This window comes from Melopsittacus undulatus, chromosome 3, assembly GCF_012275295.1.
Source record: "Melopsittacus undulatus isolate bMelUnd1 chromosome 3, bMelUnd1.mat.Z, whole genome shotgun sequence".
NCBI lineage: Eukaryota > Metazoa > Chordata > Aves > Psittaciformes > Psittaculidae > Melopsittacus > Melopsittacus undulatus.
In genome coordinates, this window is record NC_047529.1 from 88,520,349 (window position 1) to 88,543,279 (window position 22,931).

General features: G+C 40.7%; 1 protein-coding gene across 1 annotated transcript in view; it reads right to left on the reverse strand.

Moving 5' to 3' along the window:
- The window catches only part of GALNT2 (polypeptide N-acetylgalactosaminyltransferase 2), a 104,720-nt gene extending 87,528 nt beyond the window's left edge, over window positions 1-17,192 (reverse strand). Inside the window, exon 1 of the mRNA XM_034060945.1 lies at window positions 17,011-17,192. Coding sequence (XP_033916836.1) covers window positions 17,011-17,133 — 123 coding nt within the window. The 5' untranslated portion in view covers window positions 17,134-17,192. The remainder of the gene's footprint in view (window positions 1-17,010) is intronic.
- Window positions 17,193-22,931: the final 5,739 nt, after the last annotated feature.

Here is a 22,931-nt window from a genome sequence, read left to right on the forward strand (position 1 = left end):
ACAATAAAATCGCATAACTTTGTGGGAAAATACTCCAAAAAACTATTTGTGAAGACAGTAACCACATGGCTACTTATTTGCAGCAGTCAAGTATCAGCTGGAAGGGAGAAGACAGAAAAATCAGAGGGACAGTAAGTTACCAGATGCAAAGAAAGCCAGTCAGCACAGAATACGAACCTATTCTGTGATCTTTATAAACCAAGGCAAAGTTCCTTCCTGGGGCAGAGCTCCTTGGTAGAGCAATGAACCAACCCTCTGAACACAGAGCTGATTGTTTTCACTGTCATCTTGAAAATTAACATGAATTTTAACTCATAAGTTTGGTAGTCTCTGTACTACTACTGTATAACAATTCAAATGAAGACTACTAAACCTTACTTGAATTTCAAGCATTGGCTATGCTCCGAGATTTTCTTATTATGATGACTTTATGCAGAAGATGCTGTTCAGGCTTTGCAAAATGTAGCCTTTGTTATAAAGAAAACCACACCTCTTTAAGGACTCCAAGGAGCTGTTTGGTCTCCAAAAGGTTATCACCTTCTGTAACTCTCAAGAAGGAAAATTTATACAATAAGATTACATTCCTATTAGTTAACACTACACAATGAGGAAAGCAAGTGTTTGGGGGGGAAGAAAAGACTGTAAAAATTTTAATTAAGTACAGTTACGCATTAATCATGACCATACGGTCATAGTATCTTGTGTGAGAGTTCAGTAACAGTGCATTCCCTCTTATAGACAAAAATAAAGTACAAATTGTCCTGCCTACATGGCTTTTACTCTATTTTATCAATCCTTTATAGAGAAAATTATTACAGTATCCTTATGTCAGTGACATCTGAGGTCAACATCATTCTGGTTTGGAAACCATGCTCAAGTACAACTGTCCAGTAACCAGTGATCCAGAAAATAAGGTGCTGTTCTGCAGCTTTATAGAGATAACTGAAGGCTCTGATACACCTGCTTATCCAAACTGCAGCACAGAGTAAATGGTGATGTGAAAGACACACACATTTTGCCATCCTCAAAAAGAAACAAGTTCCAACATATTTAAGAAGTCTTATAGACTGTAAACAGTATAGTGACAAAAATATCAGGCAGATTAAATTAACCATAATTTATAAGACAAACTTTCCACTTGCATTCAATGCAGACAGTTTGTAAAGTAAAATAGCACACATCAAATGGTAAAAAAAAATTGGGAAAACGGTGCTTGTTATTTCTTGTTGTAATAGAAGAAATCTTCAGTCCAATACCTTTGACAGCAGCATGACAAGACAGGTTTTAAGTAACAAATATGGGCAGAGGGGGATGCTGAACATGCAGCACATTCTGGATTAGTGCATCTGTAAGAAGGCAGCTGCAAAACAGCTTTGGCAAATGAACATCGTTGCACAGTATACAGCCTCTCTCAGTCAACAGCCCAAGCCTACTATTGAAGTACAGTTTGAAAATCACATGGTAAAACAGCAAACACATTAAAATTCATAGGAAAAAAAATTATTTCACAGTTTCAACTCCCCTTCATAATTGCAGATCTCCTCTCAAAACACCTTCTGATCAATTTTGAAATAAGCTGAAGTTGTGCAATGTTAATATAGGCATTGACATTTCCAGCACCAGTACCACGTAACTAGCAGGAACAATGGCCCAGGAAGAAAGCAAGCCTGAAAAATCACATCAACACCAGCTGTTTTGTACCAGAGAGGCAATGACTGCAGTGGGAGCCATGGTTGCTCTATGCTGGCCAGAACTAACTCACTACTTGTCAAAAGTTACTGTGAATTCCCAAACAGCCAGCAATAGGAAAAAAAAGTGAGTTTGTCTTATCTTTCAGACATGTATTCTAGCTCTAACGATAACCTAAACCCAGTATTTCAATAGTTGGAGTCACTGTAATGATTACAGAGTTAACTGACCCTTCTAGAAGATTTTCAGTACCTTAGTTTTGCCACAGTTTGAGTTGTAACTTCACTCATGGATTCTCCAACCCAGCTGAATCTTTCCATGGTCTGTGGCTCTGTAAAAGTCGCGTTTTTACAGACTGTTGTAGAACTTCTTTTGAAATGTACCCACTGAAAGTGGGTACAACCCAAATCACCCAGAATCCTAGGATGAAGGACCATGACTGTGTTTATCTTCCTTAGTTTTGCACACTCGTACACCGCATATTTCTCCTTACACACACCGTACTTTATAGCTGCCAAAAAAGACACTGTGGTACAATGACAGATGTGGTTTATGTTTGTAGAAGCCTCCTTCTCTGCTAATGCAAATCTGAAGGCAACTGACACAGTCTACAGGAAAAAATCAAAACCAAACCAATTGTCTTCATTAAAATCCAAACATGACTGAAAAAGAAATCAGTTGAGTTGTCAAGAAGCAACCAAATGGTCAAGTACAGTGATGGAACAGCCCAAACAACAAAGCAAACGTGAAAAGAACAGCTTTCCATGCATATTTCCTCTGAATGAGAAATAACTGGTTTTGTCTACAAGTAAACTTGGTAAAGAGGTGTACTAAGCAGCCCAGTCTAAAACTGCATGGTTATTCCTAGCAGAGACTATTGTTTTGTAAGCCTTAAAGCTATGTGAATTTAATAGGATAACTGAACTTAGACATTGTTGCCATTAGTACAAATAAACACCAAACAAAAAACACATCTGCAGCATGGTACTGTTCCCAGATTTCCTTCAGTTCAACTGCATTTGACTTTCATGCAGAGACCAAGCAACATAGGCAGCATTTTATACTAATGTTAAGTTTAGTAAAATACACACTTGATCTTTTAGGGCTTGTGATTATTTTCCAAGATAGAGAAAAGTGAAGTAAACAGCTACACTTCTGTAGCATACCTTTCTTTGCTTTTTAACCTACAGCTTATCTTCATTCCATTATTTCCTTTTCTTATACAGGATGCTTTGTTGGTGACTGATGAAATCACGTACAACATATACTATGCCTTTTAAGATCAAGCAGCACCCTGTATCATTACATTTCTCTTTTCTGTTGCAGTACACAAGTAAAACTTGTGCCAGTGTGTACCAGATACTATGAAAATTATTAGTTTCTTGCAGACCAACTTCCACAGAAACACTGGTGTTGAACACTGGGCATCAGAAACAGAAGTAATCAGTTGCTAGTTTAAGTTATTTACAGAAACAGAAGGTCTGAGGTCCTTTTTTCATATTCTGCCAGCACGCAATTATTTAGTGTTTAAATCTAGGAACATAAAAGTTTCAGTTAATGGAAAATAATCAAGTGACAATCTAACTTTCTAAGTTCCTGGTTAGGTAGCAGATTTCCCAAAATGTATTCACCATATGTTCTGTAGTCCATGGCAGAAATACTGTCATGTCAGTATCAGTAGCTTTTCATAGTTGCAGGGAAGAAGAGAACATGCAATTTATTAACACAGTACTTTTTTTCAACTAAGATATAAAGAGTACAGCTGCTAGAGATTCAAATACAAACTCAAGAGCACAGCACAGGAACTGAACAACTAGAATACCACTTCTGCTGTACATCTTCAATCCTCAAAGGAGTAAGAGGGCAGTGCATATTACAAGTGACTACTATTATCAGAATGGACATAAGAACTAGAACTGTACTTCCAGAAAAAAAACAAAAGGGCAGACTCAAGTTAACAGCTGAAAAACTACACAGTGCTGCCTGTGAGATAGATTATACTAGGATAGGTAAACATAAAAACTGTGATTACTAATACCATGTTAGGGACTAATTCCTCCCACTATAACATGCTAAAAGGCATTTTTACTAGATATGAGTCTAGCATTCTCTTCACTAAAGTATTTAGGGGATTAATCTTAAAGTTAATGTGGACAAATTAAGATGACACACTTGGGCATGCTAGCACTCAAATGAACAGTAGAAATACAGCCCATACCATGGTATCCACCTATTCAAACTGTACAAGTGGGACAATTCCCATCTCAACAGTAGTCCTATCAATGCTAACATCATTGCATTAACTGGCAAGCACTGATGCTTACTGGCTGAGCTGGGGAAAAGCTTTGTTTTCCTGGCAAAAACCTAGAATTCAGAAAGAGAGTAAAGGAGAATCAACTGCTTGACCATTGAACTATGGGCAAAAATAGCATTCAGGCATGAAATAACTACTAACTTCCAAAAGCAGCAGGGAAGCCAGTACTAGCACTTCGTATCATTCCATTGCCATTTTCTTCACTATTTGTATAGTGGCAAAATGCCATTTCAATACAAGGGGGGGATGGAAACTATAAAGTTATTGTCTTAAACTGATAAGCCTGAAAAAGAAAACTAAACCATGTCACAAGAAAGCAAACATGCTGCTATCCCAGCTGCTACAGCCTACTGTCAGTAAGAACATGAGAACAGTCTAAATGAAAACATCGTGCAGTTGCCAGAAGAACAGTTATACTGACATGCTTCCAAAAAAACACTCCCGTTGGAGACTTCTTTCTTCAGCTGACAAAAGAGCCAGCTAAACAAATTCAGAGCTAGAAAACTGATATCCGCAAGTGCTAGCTGATAAAATAAGCTCGGAAAAAAAAAACATCTTTTAATTACTCTGATAAGATGCTTATATGAAAGTACGTTTTCCGGACTGATCATTTAACACTTCCTCTTTGACACCTCCCTCCAGGAAAAGGAACGCAGTACTTTAACCTGCAGAAGACAAAACCAGACAAATGTCTTCAACTGACTTAGAACTGCAGATATCTATCTGTGTCACTGCAAAGCTCACACTTCCAGGCATAAAAGAAGAAAGTCAGGCTTGTTCAAATTTTGTATGAGAAACAGCAGCGAAGTATCTCCATGTACAAAAAGGCCACTGTCTCCAGTTTGAAAGAAAAAACCCACACATGCTTTGCCAAAACCAGTTTTACATCTATCCTCACTTGTATAAAATAGAATCTCTACCTAAAAAAACTGCCTTAACTAATATATACGGCTAAAAAAAAAAAAATAAAACCCAACTCACTCCCCCCCCAAAAAAACAACAACAAAAAAAAAAACACAACAAAAAACATACCACCAGAAAAATCCAGCATGTGCCATGATGTTCTGGGAAAATATCATGACAGTACAAGAGGAAAGTGATATAGTCATACAGCTAACAGGAATTAGGGATAAACTCAAAATAAGACTGCATACAACACTCAAACTGAAAAGTGTTAATAATCAAAGCAAACTGCACACACTTATAGCTGTTTTGCATACATAAATGAGTGCTTAGAGTCAAAGAATTTCCATCATTTCAATCCTTTTACAGATCATTTAAATAGAAGTTGCCATCTTAAATCAGGGTTTCTCCTTGAGTTCCGCTGGTCATGTCTTTTAAGAAAAACCAGGTAACATCGTAGAAGACTAATATGTGCATAGATCCAGTAACATCTAACACCTTGCTTAGTCATCATTATGAACTGGCTTTCACCACAGATTGGGCACACTAAACCCAGTGTTTCCTAACATAGTCCTAGGAGTCTTCACAAGATTTTACCAAATCACTTCAACAGCATTACCCTACAACACACACACCAGAGAGCAATTTACAGTTAAGAAGGAACCGGTTCAGGCATTGTAAGGTATTGAAAGAAAGTTACATCCAAAGTTCTCCTGCATCCCAAGACTTCTCTAACAACATCCCTAAACTGCCTTTATAATCGTTACAGGATACATAACATTCAGTGAGTAATAGAAAGTTTTTTACATCAGTTTTCTTGTGTACTTATCCAGATCTGTCACTGGAATCTTCTCTCAGTAACTGGGATAACAACATCATGAGATGATAGCCACAATAACAGTTAATCTGAACAAATGCCGTATTTCCGAACTGTTCCCTGCATCTGACTGAACTGTAGCTGCCCTCTGAAATATACATCAGAATATCACAATTTAAGCAAAACTGAGTATATGTGAACTGGAGGATTTAGAAATGGTGTATTAACCATACTAACGTTAGACATCAGCTATGGTTCACTACACAGCTTGACTACCATATCAGATCCAGACCCCCATTCTATTAAGCTTAGCACCATGAGGTCCCATTACACTTCAATGCTGAAGCCTGAAAAGCTTATCTTTTCCCTAGGATGTATAACATGGGACATTGTCATTTCTTGTCCATTCAATTACAGATTTTTAACCCATAAAACCCAATTATCTAATACAGCTTGTTGTGTTACACATAGACAAAAAGGTTTGGTTTTGAGTGAAAGGCCGCACCAAGAGAGAACCACATGGGCATTTCCAGAATAAGAACACAGCTAACATTCACAGATACCTAAATCCTACTAGGGAGAAGCCCTTTTCCAAGTTCATGGTGTAGAAATAGCCTGTTAAGACCATTCAATCTTTTGCATAACAGAACCGGGACTATAAACAGTGCTGTAGCACAAACAATAGTCAAAAGTGTTCTGAACAACTAGTGGTATCTTTTCACCAGACTTTCTAATATTGTTGAACAATGTTTACAACAGCCAAGTTTATCAAGAAAAATAACTATACACACCCAACCTAACAAAATTACTAGTTAAAATCATCAAAAAATTTACAACATGCTTAAAAATAAACCCCACAAAACCCCAAAACCACCACACAGCTGCTTTAGCACATCACTAAAATAAGGACAAAACCATGGCCCAATTTAAAACATCTGCAACCATTAAGGAATAATAATGAAAAATTTAAAACCAAAAAACAACACATTAAAAAAGTCACACATCAAGACCATCCATGTGTATAAAGCCAGTTTTCACCTAAGCTTCTGGCTCTCAGGACAGCAAGCACACATGCGACAGAACATTAAATGATTGCAGACCAATTTTATCATCTTTATTTTCAAGCTATTGTTCCCAGGATACAAGAAGTATTTTTCCTAGAACACCACTATGATCTGCATTAGTTATCTCAGTAGGCAACTGAAATGGATTTTTAAGCAAATAGTTTTTGCTGTGTATGAAGCCAGTTATTTTAGGTCTAGGCCAGAGTGAACATCAAGATCTATCTCTTGCTTATTTTTGCTAAAGAATATTCAGAAAGTATTGGGAATAACTGAACAACTGCACCTTAACTTTCCATACTTATTTGCACTTTAAATATGAAACCTAAGGATGCAAAGAAGTACTGCTATTTGCTAGGCCACTATCCACTACTTTTAGTTGAAATACTTTTTTCTGACTCCAAATGCCCTTTTGTTTAACTATCAAGACCTGCAAGGTCTTAAAATGTGCTTATTAACAGAAACCACATAGCTTAACATGTGGGGTGGAGGCACTGCTTTCAATAGACATCTACCAATCTAAGAGGTATTAAGAATGGCTCTTAAAGGTGCACCAAGTAATGGAGTAAAGCTCCAGCTCTCTCACAGGCTCCTATGGCACTTGCTACAACTACTGCTCACCATCAGAAAAGCTAGATGTTCTGTCAGGAGAATAGAAAGGAGCATTTCCTTAATTAAAACTTGAAAAACAGTCACTAACATAGTATATACGAGTAATAACTATTCCACATGGTAAAACAGTCAGTTCACCATTTGTTGAGGATAAAGGACATAGCACATCTTCATGTCAGGGTCTGCTGGCAAAGCAGCACACTGCGCCGTGAGACTACAAGTCAGAGAAGTAAAGAACAACCCTTATTTGCTCCAAATAGATAACACAGGTGAAAATGAGCAAAGTTGCTGTTCACAGATGATCCATTATGGTAACCAGGAGGACCAGTGCATTCCCTTGTAGCAGATGATGTGCTGCCACCTGTAACAAGAACTTACTACACTGTCTGGACAACATATGCTAAACCTTACTTTGCAAAACTCTCCAGCAGATATATACTTCAATTCAATAACCCCCCCAGTGTGACAGGTCTACCTACCACAATAGTGGTTTTGGGATGGGGATATTTCCAAATGGTTGAACAATGACCTGTAGGCATTCAGGCTAGCCCATGATTAGTCAGCAGCAGCTTGCTACCAAAATAAGAAAGAAGGAAATTCTCTTTTTCCTTACCAAGGCCTTAAGAAAGCCTAAGTGTACTTAAGTGAACAGTTTTCCATTTCATTTAAGAGAAGCAAGAGAGCTTGGCTTTTCTTTTTCTATCTACAAACCTCAGTGTTTCATCTCACTAAAACATATATCCAGATATACACCGATATATTTATTGACCATCCTTAAACCAACAGGCCAGCTAGAGTAAATTTATTTTAGTAACCAAAACTAATTCTGGCTGTGTTGATTATTTCCAGGGTGGCTAAATATTTGGAACTGTATACAGGGAGAAAACATTTTCTGCTCATTAAGTCATAGCTCTTTGAGAATTTGTACACAATAGCATTAGCTCAGTGCCAATTCTTTGTATAATCTTTCCTTGTATAAAGTCTTTTTGTTTCAAACAGATCCATTACTCAGTACAGCCTATTGCATTTTTCTACTGCTTGAACTCTGCAGAATCTCTAGTATTCTTTGCTTTCTTCAAAAAAGCATCCACGTTTTACAGCAATTTTACAACTTCCATAAGAGAGCATAGTTATAAAGAAGACAAATCCAAATTATTGCATCTGATATGCGCTATGTAGCAGTTTTGAGGGATATACAGAATGCTCTAAAAATTCAGACTCTCTGTTCTTTTATTATCTCATGCCTTTCCCGTAAGTGAATTCCGTAAGTGAGGCTCAAAACTAACATCTGCTTGGATAGTCCCTTTACAGAGATGGGCTTTGACAGGTGGTGAAGCTATCTGGACTAACATATTTTAACTTGTTTAAGTGACAATAAAGGTACCCTTGACAAGTAACAAAATCAGTGCACAAAAAAAGGGATAGTGCAGAAAATAAACAGTTTAGATTCCAAGACAACCAGGGAAAAAAAGTGTTGATAGTAATCTGCACACGCTAGGCTGGAAGGCTATCATATGAACTAGTTACTTTTTTTCCCCTCAGGAGAAAAGCAACTTTAACACACAGGTTGATACACACCAAGGAAAAAAAAAATAAAGGCCTACCTTAAAGCCACAACAGAAGTTTGGAAGTTTAAAATATACTATAGTCCAACAGAAGATGCATCAGTCACAGTTTACATAAAGAAAACAGATGCTGAGGGGTTGGTTTTTCTCCACTGTCTCTATCATTTAACAACTGCCACAGGACACAAATAGTCTAGAACTGCTTCATTCATGGTAAGACTACTTGGCAAATGAACACTTGAAAGAATGACAGGTGAGAAAGTACTTGGTATGCACCAATAACATACAGGTTTCATTAAATTATTCATTCTCCAAGTAATGGGGGGGGGGGGGGAGGAAATCCAGCACATGCACAAAACCCAATGACATATTTAAATAGTTTCACTTCCACTTAGCAGGAGAGGTCTATCATATAAAGCTTTCTGTTGGAAGAACTCTAGAGACCCAGAGGGAACGTGAAATGGTTCAGTATCTAGTCTTCTCTACTATTTTATGCTGTCTCTTTAAATTCCCAAATATATAAACCAAACATTTTAATGTGGACGTACAACTTTCTTCCACCTTCCCTCCTCAAGCCATCCTTTATTCCTCTGAAAACTTATATGAAAGGGAAAATACGAGAACATGAGAAATAATTTAAAAACAAAAAGCATGAAGAGCAAACCCAGGCTTTAAAATTTATATAACTAAAGATTCCATTACTTTGCATTACATGATGGCAAAAAACAACCTGCTTAGTGTTTCTTTCTGTAACACCCACGCTGATATTCTGTTTCCACACTATCCCGATATATTCAGGCAATGACATTCAGCCCTATATTCCTGCAAAGAAAAAATGCAAATGTCTCACTGCTTCCTGCAGATTCATTATTAGAGTTTCAACGCATTGCAAACATATGGCACTGGCAATATATTAGCAATACCCAGCTTTTCCACCAAGCCCTAATAAAAATCACATTTAGTAACAAGTTATCAATGGCCAGGGAGTTGAAAAACTGTTTGTACCCTTGATTTGTACCACTATAGCTAAACTGCTCTCAAGAGTAGTTTTACGGAGAAAAGATTTAAGTGGGCCAAATCAACTTGAACAAAAATACTAGTTTTATTTATCCTTTGCATTGACTTCCTCTGAGCAGCTTACATTCATCACCTGAGTTTCACAGGATCAACTGTGTCCTCATCCTTTCTTTTCAAACAGATTTAACTTAACCAAAACCACTGTGTATTATATTATTTATAATGTAGTCACCGAAAGGCCAACAAAAAAAAAATACTTCCTAGGCTGTCTGCTGGAATTATTTTTAAACAGTTTCTAGTCCTGAAACAAGGGTTATTCTCTTGTGACACCCAGTACCAATATAAAAGTGTCTCCTCTATTCTAAAGCAGAGTATTATTGTGAAATGCTTTCTAGGAGACAATACCACATACCTCATCTGATCTACCACCATCTTAACAAAACATTATCAGTTATACACAAGCACTTGGATAATATGTAACATTGTAAACCAAAGAGAAAAGGACCAAAGGGACTGAAGTGGAAAAAATAATAAAAACAATCACAATTTCTAGGGAAAAATGTGGAATTACTATGTAATTTTGAAAACAGAGATTAAAGTTGTCTAACATATGTTTAAATGGGGCTTGGAGGTGTCTAAGGACCAAGTGATGATAATTTCATTTCCATTATCACCACCAAGACAGATATTTAATAGCTTTTTACTTCATATGAAATGCCTTTTCTAAATTAGAAAAAAAAGTGTTATTACATCACTTTTCCTTATGTATTTTTAGAAGGATCTAGAATACATGGAAAGAATGACTGGCATTTATTTGCAATATGTCTCAAAACACAAGACCAACGAGACAGAACAGGTAAGGTACATGGCACACTTCATTAGTGCAGTAAGTTTTTAAACTGTGTCTGCCCAATGACATCACTAAAGCTTATAAACTTTGTACACAGAGATCACAGTAAGCAGCAAACCACAGCAGCAACAGGGTAACACAGAGAAGTACAGCAAGCTACTAAAATGCCCACATGAAAGGGAAAAAGTAGGTGAAAAGCTGGTTAATGACCATGTTTTGTATGAAACTACTGAAGAATTCATTCTTGTTTCTCCAATCCCTTCTGCCACCACCGCAGTCCTGCTCTACTTCTACGTTTATGAAACAATTTGGCGAACAGCAACCCAATAGCATCTATATCAAAGCCAGAGTCGTCAGTTTCTGGCAGGTTGCAGGGGACAACACAACAGTCTTCTAGATAAGAAGTGATTTGTCATTGTCTCTCCATATCAACAGGAAAAAAGCCCCACTGAAGCATTCCAAATAGCAGATTAAAAGAGAAGAACTTTATACAACCACAGACCTAAAGAGACTACCCAAAATTTGCATTTGACTGTCTTTTCATTGTACTAAACGTTAAATTTTATTAAGTAATCCACAAAAAGAAGTGACTGAATTGCCAAGACAGTCACTTTGTCAAGTGACATATGTTATATTAAAAAAAATACGACAAACTCCAGAGACTCATATTTGCATCCTAGTGAGATTAGGACAGCTTTATTATTGAAATGCATAGGCTCTTAATTTCTTTCACATTTATTGTAGAACTGTAGAGAAGAAAAATGTGCATCAGCAGAAACTGTAACCTGTTATAGAGGTTTTCTATCCTTTTCTATCTCCTTGCACCTTCTAGATGCCACAGAAAGGACACATGATAACCTGACTATTTTAGCATTGCAAACTTTTCCACTTGTCTGAAGACTAAGATATTATAAATCCTGTCCAATGTCACATTATATAAGGACCTGAAGTTATGTTTTAAAATTATGTGGCAAACTAAGCTTAAGATTTAGCAATTAAACCTGGCAATGCCTTCCTCAGATGAAGGGATACATTAGAACTGGAACAGTTACTTTTAACCTCCTTCCAAAAAGAAGCTCTACTGCCCTACCCCACCTTTAGAGGAACAGTCATAAGAAGTTACAACATGCAGTTTCATACTCTGGCAAAAACAGGCTAATGCACATGAAATTAAAAGACACTTCCTTTTTCCTCCTACTTAAACCTTCAGAAAGAAGGTTAGGAATATTAAATCTGTAGCATACATAGCACTATGTACATCATTATGCATAATGGCAATAAGAGCCTCATTTTACAGTAAATGAAATAGTTTAGGGGTTCCAAAAAAAGGAGACAATAAATAGCAAAAGAAAGCTTTGCATATGCTGGAAAGAGTTATTCTAAAGTTTCATCCTTGTAGAACACGAACTTACAAAGTTTGTTTCTTTTTCCCATAGTTTCCCCAAAGTCATGGAGTCACTTCCAATTCATCATGCACTAAAGGTAAAGTATCACCTTTTACTTTTGATTTTATTTCATCTCAGCTAGCTCCATGGTACACCACCTACCAAAAGCCTGCTCCAAAATAACAAAAAACCCCAAACAAAACCAAAACAAAACCACAATACAGAAAGAAAAAATAGCACTATGTACAGGGCAATAACGGGTTCTATAGGAGAAGCCTGCCTCCTTGTGGCTCAACTAACCGTTAATCAGATTTCCTCATTACATTAGACCCAGTAAATCTGGTAAAACCAAGAGAGTAACAAGCTTCTAGTTCAAGGCAGTTTGGGATTTGGTTTTGTTGGCCTTTTTTTGGGGGGGATTCTTCTTTTCTGGGGGGGTGGGAGGGGTAAGGGAGAGAGAGTTGATGAAAAAGAAATACGTTTCTAATTTTAAGAAGCACTGTCAAAAGTTAGCCTTCTCCTGTTACTGAAAGATTGTTTTTAGCCTCCTCCTTTACATAGCAAAGGGTGGGAAGGGACAGAGGTCCAACGTAAGAACAACTGACACTCTAGATGGCAACAAAAGATTGCCAGCATTCTGGCACCTAAATCCAGAAGGCTCCAAACCTTGGCTCAGCTATGGCTTAACCTAGCAGGCTGCTCTCAATGCCTTCGTTTTTAACAGTAAATGCCCTTGCTGCCTACAGGTCTCCTCTGGGATATGCCTAGTAGGATTTCACTCTTGGCAGCAGTGAAGCATAGGGTGCTTTCGACAAGATGTAGACATTCCTCTGTCTTGCCTGAAGGGCTCAACTACAAGGGGCTACTCTCTTACTGCCTAGAAGAGCAAGTTCTTTTGCAAACAGCTGGGGGTTTTGGCTGGCAGAGTTTTTTTGGGTTGAGTTTGTTGGGTTTGGTTTTTCTCCAGTCCAGTCACTCTACTGTGAAAGAACTTGGTGGTTAAAGAACTCAAAACCTGTGTGACAAAGACTCATATTCGAATCCACACTCTTCAGAGAGGATCACATCATGATGACTTTGGCTTGGGAGGGTATGAGTAACTTTCTACCCATTTTTCACTAGCTGCTCCACATTGTACAAGCCTGGAACACAGAGCATAAACCACTTTTGCTGCGGGTTAGGAACTTCAGTCACAAAAAGAAGGGAAGTTCCAGTCTCCATTCCAAAGCCTTTTTTAATATAAAACACATTAAGTGAACATAAAAGTAGCCCACATTTTCTTTCATTCTCGCAACTGTAGGGCTTGCAACTTTCTTATGTGTTACTGCCTCTCTTTTGCGAACTGTTTCTCTAACCTTTACACAAGTGAATCAGACTCACTCTTTCCAATCTATAACCCAGTGGCTAGAAAATGAACTGAACATGGCTCTCATATGCTTACAATCATTTTAATTGGACATTCACTAAAGGTGAGAAGAACGTAAAAAAATATACTTCTTCCCCCTCCAAGCACATTTTGAATTAAAGGCTTCAACTCTACCCTTCTTTTCAAGAAATAATTTTCTTTTAAAAAAGGCAAAAAAGAAAAAGGTTGTCACACCCACAATTCCAGACATGGAAGACACCACTTCTTTCTACTACAGTTTTATGCCCAGGTCCTGAGTGAGAAACACTGCACCTTCCTAATGTTTTTGTTATTACTATTCACACATTTACCAATGAAATAGCTTCTACTTTGTGTGCTTTAAACACTTTCATGACAGCTCAGCTCCTACCAGGCCAGAGCACTGCACACAAAGCTGTGGATTTCACTGCTGTTGCCAGGGGCCAAAAGATTGGGCAAGGCTGTACCACACATTGCAGCATCCAAATAGCTCCACAGATCTCATTAGAAAGTTGTAAACAGAGAACCAAAACAAGTACAAGCTTACATTAATGCAGACACTACTCTAATAACAAAAGCAAGGGGACAAAAAAAATAATTATCACTCTTCTTTTACTCAAGTGCAATGATGGCAAAGGGCAAACACCTTCAACTCCACTGAAGTGGCACACATCATATAGCAGCAGGACTGGCTGCCATACTAAACACATCCAGGATGTCTGGATAACACACTAGCTCTATGTATGGAAGAAAAATCACCCTCATGGAAAAAAATATTCTGTTTGTATAGCCAGGTCTGTAATTAACATGTAAATCGCTTACACAATTGGAGAACTATCTCCTCCCAGCTTCTGTAATTTTATAGTCTGAACATTGTAGAAACTTCAATTTACTAAAAGTGATGTTCTTCTGTACAAACTCCATTTCCATTATACTGAAATAGTGGGCAAGTAAGGACTACATGAAGTCATACACACAAAGAAATTTACTACAGGAGGGTTTCTGTTCCTATGTTTAAGACAGTTTGTGTTTTTGCTTTATACCAAGGTCTGACACTAAGTTAATAAGCCTTTTATTGAGATTCAAAAGCCATTACATTACACACATCTTCCTCTACTTACATTTGTTGACCTACGCTGAGGCGCAGGATTAAATTTTACGCTTCACTGACAGAAAATAGAATCCTAAATCACCAATGCACGTATAATTGTTAATTTCCCCACTTGTTTCTTGTGGTCACAGTACCTACTTTCTTCCTTACCACACTTTAACTTTAAACTTTCACATTTTCAGTCCTAGCACTACGCTTCAGTTCAGGCCTATCAAATGTCTCATTTTCTTTAAATTATCTTTCCTAAACTCTCCCAATTACCCAGACCAGCAAGGTTTACTGAATTTTGCACAGAATTATAACAAATCATACTACTGAAGCACATGTCAGTATATCTTAAAACCATAATAAAAACTCCTGCTAATATCAATAATAAACAGCAGCAGGTTCCAGTAATTAGGTACCGGCCTGGTACCTAGAAAAACTGGTTTCTTTTCTATTTTATTCTCACCTAGTCTTCTAGGTGACCTTGGGCAAATCACTATTCCCAACATTGCAGTTTCCCCAGCAGTAAAAATTAATTGAGCAGAGTTGCAAATCTGTCCAGAAACTCCAAATGAAACACAACGTAAGAGTTAAAAATATATTTCCCTATCTGCAGATATATTTGCCTTGACAGCTTTTCTTTATCCCACTACATACCAGTAGCTGCCCAAGACTGCTTTTCCTTTCTAAATACACTCTGGTGGTTCTTTGAAAAAGGCTTTAGGCTACTGCTTTACTTTTTATAACATGCTTGATCTATTTCTGCTCCTGTATCTACTTTGAAGGACCAAGAGCTTGTATTTAGCAATACACACTTAACACTTACTTTAATGTATTATGTCAAAAGCTGCTGTTGAACGCATTCCTAAGCTACAGGGAAAAGATAAAACAGGGCACATCAGAACGGAGAGCCAATTATCAACGAGCAGCAGCTCATTCTCCAGACCCTTGCTCATGTAAGTAATCACGCAAGTATTTGCTTTCACAACCTGCCACGGGAGCCAGTCATCAGCAGAATTTTACTGGAGATACATGCACTGATGAACCAAACTGCAGCAAAGCAACGTGAAAAGATTTCTCTCCTTATACACTGCTACATTTAAGAAAGGCTACTTTTCACTTAACAGGAGACTGCCATTTAATTAGCAAATAACACTGCTTAGCTGCAATGTGCTATTGTACTTCACTCACTTGCCATATTCCCATTTCTGGGTTTGTCTGGGGTTTTCTGAAACCGATGCAGTTCTGAGACGCTTTATCCCCTTTCCTGTTCCAAAATCTAAGGTTCAAACATTCTCTAAAAAGCCCTTGTCTTTGGTTGGCTTTTTTGGGGGAGGGGGAGGGAAAGCCCACCAAAAGAAAAAAAAAAAAAAAAGCACGCTTACACATAATTAGTTAGTGGATAAAGTTGTCATTTGACACATCATGCCACAAAACCATGGTTTAACTGACACAAACATGAACTATGAAGCACTTAACTCCCAGTTACCTTCCTGATCAATGAATTACTACAACACATGGAGAAATTTACTTCATAAGTTGATGGACAGAATAAGGAGAGCTTACTCCTGTGCTGTCAACAGACAACTTCTTGAACGTTAGGAACTGACCCGTTTAAAAAAAGAAGAAACAGACCTTCCACACCACAGACACGAAACGTGACAAATCCAGCTATTCCCTGAAACACTGCAAAACAGATCCGAAAATGCTATCTTCTAGGCGTAGCGCTAAGGAGCAAGGAAACCACTGTGCATCCAAGAGGGAAAAAAAAGGGGAAATGAATTTCCAGCTAGGACCCTCGAGTGTTCTCGAGGTGGGAACACGATCCCAAACGACTCCGCTGCGGCGGGGGAAGGGAAGGGAGGAAGAAAGGGGCAGAGGCTATCTGCTCGGAGGGGAGCGGAGCTGAGCCAAGCCGAAGCGGGCCCCCCATCCCCGGAGTGCAACCCAGGTCCCCGCCCGCCCCATTCTCCCCTCCCACACCAACTTCCCCCGGCCCGGGACGTGGCCGGTCGCAGTTGGGTAGGGAGCGACGTGACGAGGCTGAAACCGGTCTGAAGTCCACAAAGAAGCCATCTGCCTCCGGGAAGCGGGCTAGGGAAGGACGAGCAGGCTGGGGACAAGGAGAAGCCGGCGGGAGTTTCACCCCGCCTGAACGCCAGAGCCCCCCACCCGCGGGGATGAGGGGATATCCCCGCCGCAGGAACGAGCAGCGCCGCTCCCCGCCGAGCCCGGCGAGAGCCGCCCCGCCGCTGGGGCACGGATCAAGCACACCTTCCCCACCCGCCCCGCGCCAGGCTCCGGGCTGGGCTCTCACCTTCCTCCCGCCGCCGCTGCCGCCGCCGGCCAGTGCGGCGCTGCCGCCCGAGTACATGTAGTAGGCGATGCCCAGCACCCAGAGGAAGGCAAAGCAGAGCAGCAGCCGAGACCTGCGCCGCATCCTCCCTCCCGCGCCGCCGCCAGGCCACCAGGAAACGGCCAGCAGCAGCCTCCACTCCTGCCGCCGCTGCCGCCGCGCAGGGTCAGGGGGCAGAGGGCGAACGCCCGCCCCCCGACCAATCCCGCGCCGCCCGGCCCCGCGGGGGGCGGGCCGGGGCTACCGGCGTCGCCATGGTTGCAGCACGCTGGGCCGCCGCCTCCTCGCTCACTGGCCGGGGGCTGCGAGCCCCTCGCCTCTGCACGGACCCAGCCCGGCGCTGCTGGACTCTCCGGCCCCTCTCTCCAGCGGCTACGGGGGAGGCCAACGGCCTGGCGGCAGCGGGGGTAAAGCTCCCCTTCTGTGAGGCGGAGGGGCCGAACCCCTGTCCCTATCCCGGCTGTGCCTTTCCTGGGCTGGTCAGGAGCGGCCGGGCCGCGCTAGCAGCAGAGTGCTTTCAGAGCCGTGCGCTCTGGGCCCGGGCCCTCGCCTGCCTCCAGCAGAGAGCGGCGGAGGGCCAGTACCCACGCTCCGTGGGTCTGGATGCGGGCTCCCTGCGGAGTGGCGGCACTCGCAGCGCCAGCGGCGGGACCCTTGACTTGGGTGGTCCCGGCTTGCTGGTGGCTGCACACACATCCAGTGCAGTGTTCGAGCACAGTAGTGCACCACTGATGTGTCGGTTGTTCCTCTTTTGGGTTGTCCCACTCCCACCCGTATTGGCTGATTACACAAACTCCCAGTTCTCAGAAACTCCAGACTGGCCACCACAAGTCATCTGTTTGCCTTTCCGTGGGAACAGCAGGGAACAGAGAACATGCTCTATGAAGCTGCTGTCCTTGAAGTCACTTGAGGCAGATTTTCATTAAACCTCAAAGGTGAGAAAGTCGTGTTGGATGATGTCCAGTGTCATTTGTGTGACAGGTATCTGCATATCATTTGATAAGCCTCTGCCTGATGTTATCTAAGATATTCTTCCATAGTCCTATGGGAGACATCAAGGTCCTGACAACTCCACCTTCTCACTGAGGTGACACATCTGCTCGCCTCTTACACTCCTGGGGTCTCTGCCTGGATTTTCACAGGAGGTTGACCCTTTATGGGGCTCTGCTCAGAGGCTGCTCTGCTGATACGGGGTCATTGCCTGTTAAAATTACCTTTCTTTCTGCTTACTCAGTTCCACCCTTAATCACCTCAGGACAAATTCCACACTGCTGCTGGCTCTCACTGTGGTTCACTGACTGGGGTGTGCACAGCTCATGCTACTCTTTTTCCACACTACTGAGTTTCCTGTTGTTCGGCATTTGCTGCTATCTCATCCTACTGTGAGACATTGAGAAATGAGAACACAAAAACTAAGAAGGGCAGAGATATTACCTAACAACTAAAAAGTACCTCTATTTTGGAGCCATGGTATCCACTCAAAGCAGAATATTGTTGGTTTTTAAAGTTTTTCTGTTATCTCATCATGTTTATCAATAAGCTGAATTACTGCAACCCATTCTCAGCGTACCGCCATTTCTGTCCCCCTTCTGTCTATAATGATGTTAGACCTCTGCCAGCCCAGAGCTACAGAGCCTCTGTAAAAGTCTTCTCCCCAAGCTGTGCCAGGATGTGTCAAGGTTCTGGCAGAAATTCTGTTGCAAGAGCAGGAAAAGATCCAGCAGCCAAAAGAGATGGCAGTGAAAAGATCACCTGCTCACCAGCACAATCACTCCTCTGACAGTCTTGTCAAGGAGGTGATTCATGTCAGTGTTGGCACTGACTGGGCAGAAGTTGTCTGGCATGCAATGATTTCAGTGAATAACTGTTTACCTTCTCACCTGCCAAAGCCCTGATGGAGAGATAGGATGAATGAAAAGACAAAGGAAGAAATCACAGATAAGTATTCATCCAGGGAGTGTAAAATAAAGAGATCATAGAATCATTGAATGGTTTAGATTGGAAGGGACCTTAAAGTTCCAACCCCTCCCTGCACCAGGCAGGGACACCTTCCACTAGTCCAGATTGCTCAAAGCCCTGTCCATCCTGGCTTTGAGCACTGCCAGGCATGGGGCAGCCACAGCTTCTCTGGGCAATCTGTACCGGTGTCTCACCACCCTCACAGTAAAATGTTTCTTTCTGATGTCTAATCTAAATCTACCCTCTTCCAGTTTAAAGCCATTCCTGTCTATCATCCATGCCCTTGTAAAAACTCCCTCTGTGTGTTTCCTATAGACCTCCTTTAAGTACTGGGAGCTGCTCTAAGGTCTTCTTGGAGCTTTCTCTTCTCCAGGCTGAACAACCCCAACTCTCAATCTGTCTTCATAGGAGAGGTACTCCAGCTGTCCAGTTATCTTTGTGGACTTTATCTCCTCTGGACTCTTTCTTCAGAGTAAATGACTTTTTCAGTAAGCTCAGCATTATGCTTCTTGGTTTTGAAGGGAGTTGGAGAGAGACACCCACTTTCTGCAAAACACAGCTGTTGGAGTCAAATAGCTGGCACCTATTGAAGTGAGGTACACTGGAGAGTGTGGGCTGCCAGGAGACATGCACATATTCTCAATTAGAGTTTTTGATTAATCTGAAGTGTATCTGATGCAAGTGAGAACAGTTCCTGATTGTGCCTCGGTCTAAAAAGACACACACACATGTGCACACACACACTCCATCCCAGAGGCTAAGTTTTAATTAGCAAGATTTTCTGTAGAATTCAGAGTACTCTCAGCAGCCCAACCATGTGAATATCCTCATAAACCCCTGCCACTTAAGCTCTACAATCAGCTAGACATGAGATAAAGAAGCAGCTCCCCAGCTGCTGGGGGATTCCTTCACTGGGCAGATCTGCTGAGGAAGAGGGTGTTCTGCATGACATGCTTCCCTGCAGAAAACGTATGTGTGCCAAGCACTCAGTTCTGGAAACATAATCCCATTCAACTTTACAAAATCTGCTTGCCACTTACTCTTTAAACTCCTTACAAAACCTAAAGAATCTTTTCTTGCTCTTTTCATGGTCTAAAAGATCTTTGGACAGTCTCCAACAGTGTCCCCACAGTCCTGCAGGTATTTTCACTGATTTTAGCAATGTGCTTAGATAGATTTTTCCCTTTCCAGCAAAATTAGTCAGCCATGCATGTACAGAAAATTCTCTGTAGCTGCACACTTCACAAGCTTACCAAAATAATCCACTGCACATGCTCAATCACAGTTTTCAAAGGTTTACACCTCAGTCAAATCAAAACTAATTTCTTCTTGAGCAAGCAAATACATGTCTACTTCAAGGAAGGCTACTTCCATGTCAGAGTTAATTTTTCAGTCTTCTGCTGATAAAGTTACAGAAATGCTCAGAAAAGGCTGTAAAATCCTATTTAGTTCAAGAAAAGTTGTGGGTCTTTTTTTTTTTTTCACTCTCATGATATTCTGAACTGGCTGAACCAGTTTTGTTCAAATCTATCCAAAATATTCACATTTGGACAAAGTCCCAATCCAGCGGATTTCATCCTGAATCATTTGTATTTCAGAGACCACAGAAAACACAGAGGTTTAGAATGGAAAATGTTACATCGCTTTAACTCTAGGAAAAGCTGCCTGTTCCATTACAATGCATTTGCATGAACATACCTCTTTCCTCAGAAGTCCTAACGTGTTTAGTCAGAAAAGCAAGACTGGGGGGGGGGGGGGGGGGGGGGGGGGGAGGAGGCGTGTCAATTAAAGCAAGGAACTCAAGAAAAGTGTAAGATATTTTTAATTGATTTCCCCAGTGCATTCTATCATATTTTAAAAGCAGCCTTGCTAGAATGATTCACGGAATATAAATGCTTCTGTATCAACCACAGCCCTTAAACACAAGTGAGATGAAAGCATGTGAGAGTACAAATAGGAGTGAATTTTGCAAAAGAAATAATCAAAACTTTGTCTTTGATCTGTAGGGCAGACACCTAGCTTCAGTGGGACAAATTGTGATCTAGTTAAATAGGGTGTAAACCAGAGGGAATTTGACTGAACTTACCTGAAAGCAGGTATAAAACCAGGCACAACTGCAACTAGAGTCTACTTCAGACTGTTTGTGTTTGTCTTCTTGTAACTGAAGACCACAAAAGCTGCTTGTCCTTTTCTGGAGCAAAATGACCTAGTCAGGGTTCAATGAATCCTCAGACAGGGCAAATGGAAAGCAGACCTCACCTTTAGGAATGAGTCAATCCCTTACTCATGCAAGCAATCTTGTCCTTGCAAAGACAGGAAGGAGGACTTTCAGATCAGGTCTAAACCACAGAAAATATCTTTAAAAGCTTTAAAAGGCCAAAAATCCAACCAAGATGCCTGAACCTCTTTGAAACACGGAAGCTATTATGTTGCTGATCCAGTTCAGATTACATTCTTTCAAATGTGTGCAGTTATTTCAGAAAGTATATCATTCCTCCTCTCTCACGAGAAAAGTTATTCATTAGCCTAATGTAAACTGTTCTATAACATAGAAATCACGCATTAATCTGAAATCTAAAATACATCTGTAGAAGATATAGGTTTATTAATGCCCTGAGAGCTTGAGCTGAGTACTCAGCCCGAGCCGAGTTTGTGTTTATAGTGCAAGAATTGCATCTGTAGTGAACGATACTGATCCTGCAAATGTTTATGCAAATGTTTAACTTCATTCAGTCTGTATTCCCACTGGAGTCGGTCGGACTACTCAGACATTTAAAATTATATGCTCATGGCTGAGTACTTTCAGGATTAAAGGTTAAGTGCAGATAGCAGGTCTGAAAATCTATGTGGGTGTTTTGCAGTTCCTCACTGCACAGTGATAACAATGAGAAACAGACTACCTCCTCAGCTAAAGACTTGGGAGTCAACATGTCCTTTCCCATCTGTTTAGATGCCAAGAACTATGTTTGTTTAATTTTTCAGCACAGTTTCTGATGCTACCCAGAGTAGGCAGACGTGCTGGCAATAACACTCGAAAGTGGCTCACTTCCAGAAAATCTTGTTACCCTCCAAGAATGTTTTTTGAGGTGTTAAAACCCCAAGTAGCAAATATTGTATCATGCAGTTTTACCTTGAAAGCAGTTTCACCCTGCCTGACTACAGGGTTTGCCATGCAAGGTCCAAATACCTTGAGGCCTTTTAGAACCAGAGCTCTCATCCTAGACTTCCATACCAAGAGGTGGTATCTTCACTTTTAAAGCAATACAAAATGGTTATTTCCTCTGATAGCATAAGAATTTTTATGCTGCTTCCCCATCAGAGTTTGATCAACACATTACATCATGAGATGCAGTGATTGTAATCACTGCATTTTCTCACAGAGATTTGAAGTATCAGCTGAAGCCTTCACTCTTCCAAGGCAAATGATCCATATCTGCAAGCCCTTCCTCTCTATTAAATAAAGTTTAAGGTTCTACATTCTTTGGAGTTGTTCAGTTCTCCAAAGAGAGGAAACAGATTCTTTTCCTATGGGTAGTGAAGACAAAGAAAGAGCAACTCAGCCTTTGGTAGGCCTCCCGCTAAAGATGGCAGAAGCCAGTATAAACTGCAGTCCCATTGCCAACTATTCTTCCTGAGCTGAGTCACTTAGTGTGTTGGACTGAACTTCAGCAGTACAAAACAACCCTCTGTAGCACTCTGTAGGCTGATGATTGGATATCAAAATGTGATACAGCTCAGAAGCATCTCTCATAGGAGAGCGATGATAGATGAAAGAGAGAATCTGCTGTGGGGAAAGACTTGCTGAAACAATGACCCCACCTTTGACTGAGGTAGTTTGAACCTCCTTCTCTGTATTTATCTGAATTCTGGGGGTCATGCTGAATTCTTCATAGGTGCCAGAAGTGGTAAATACTGATGATCTG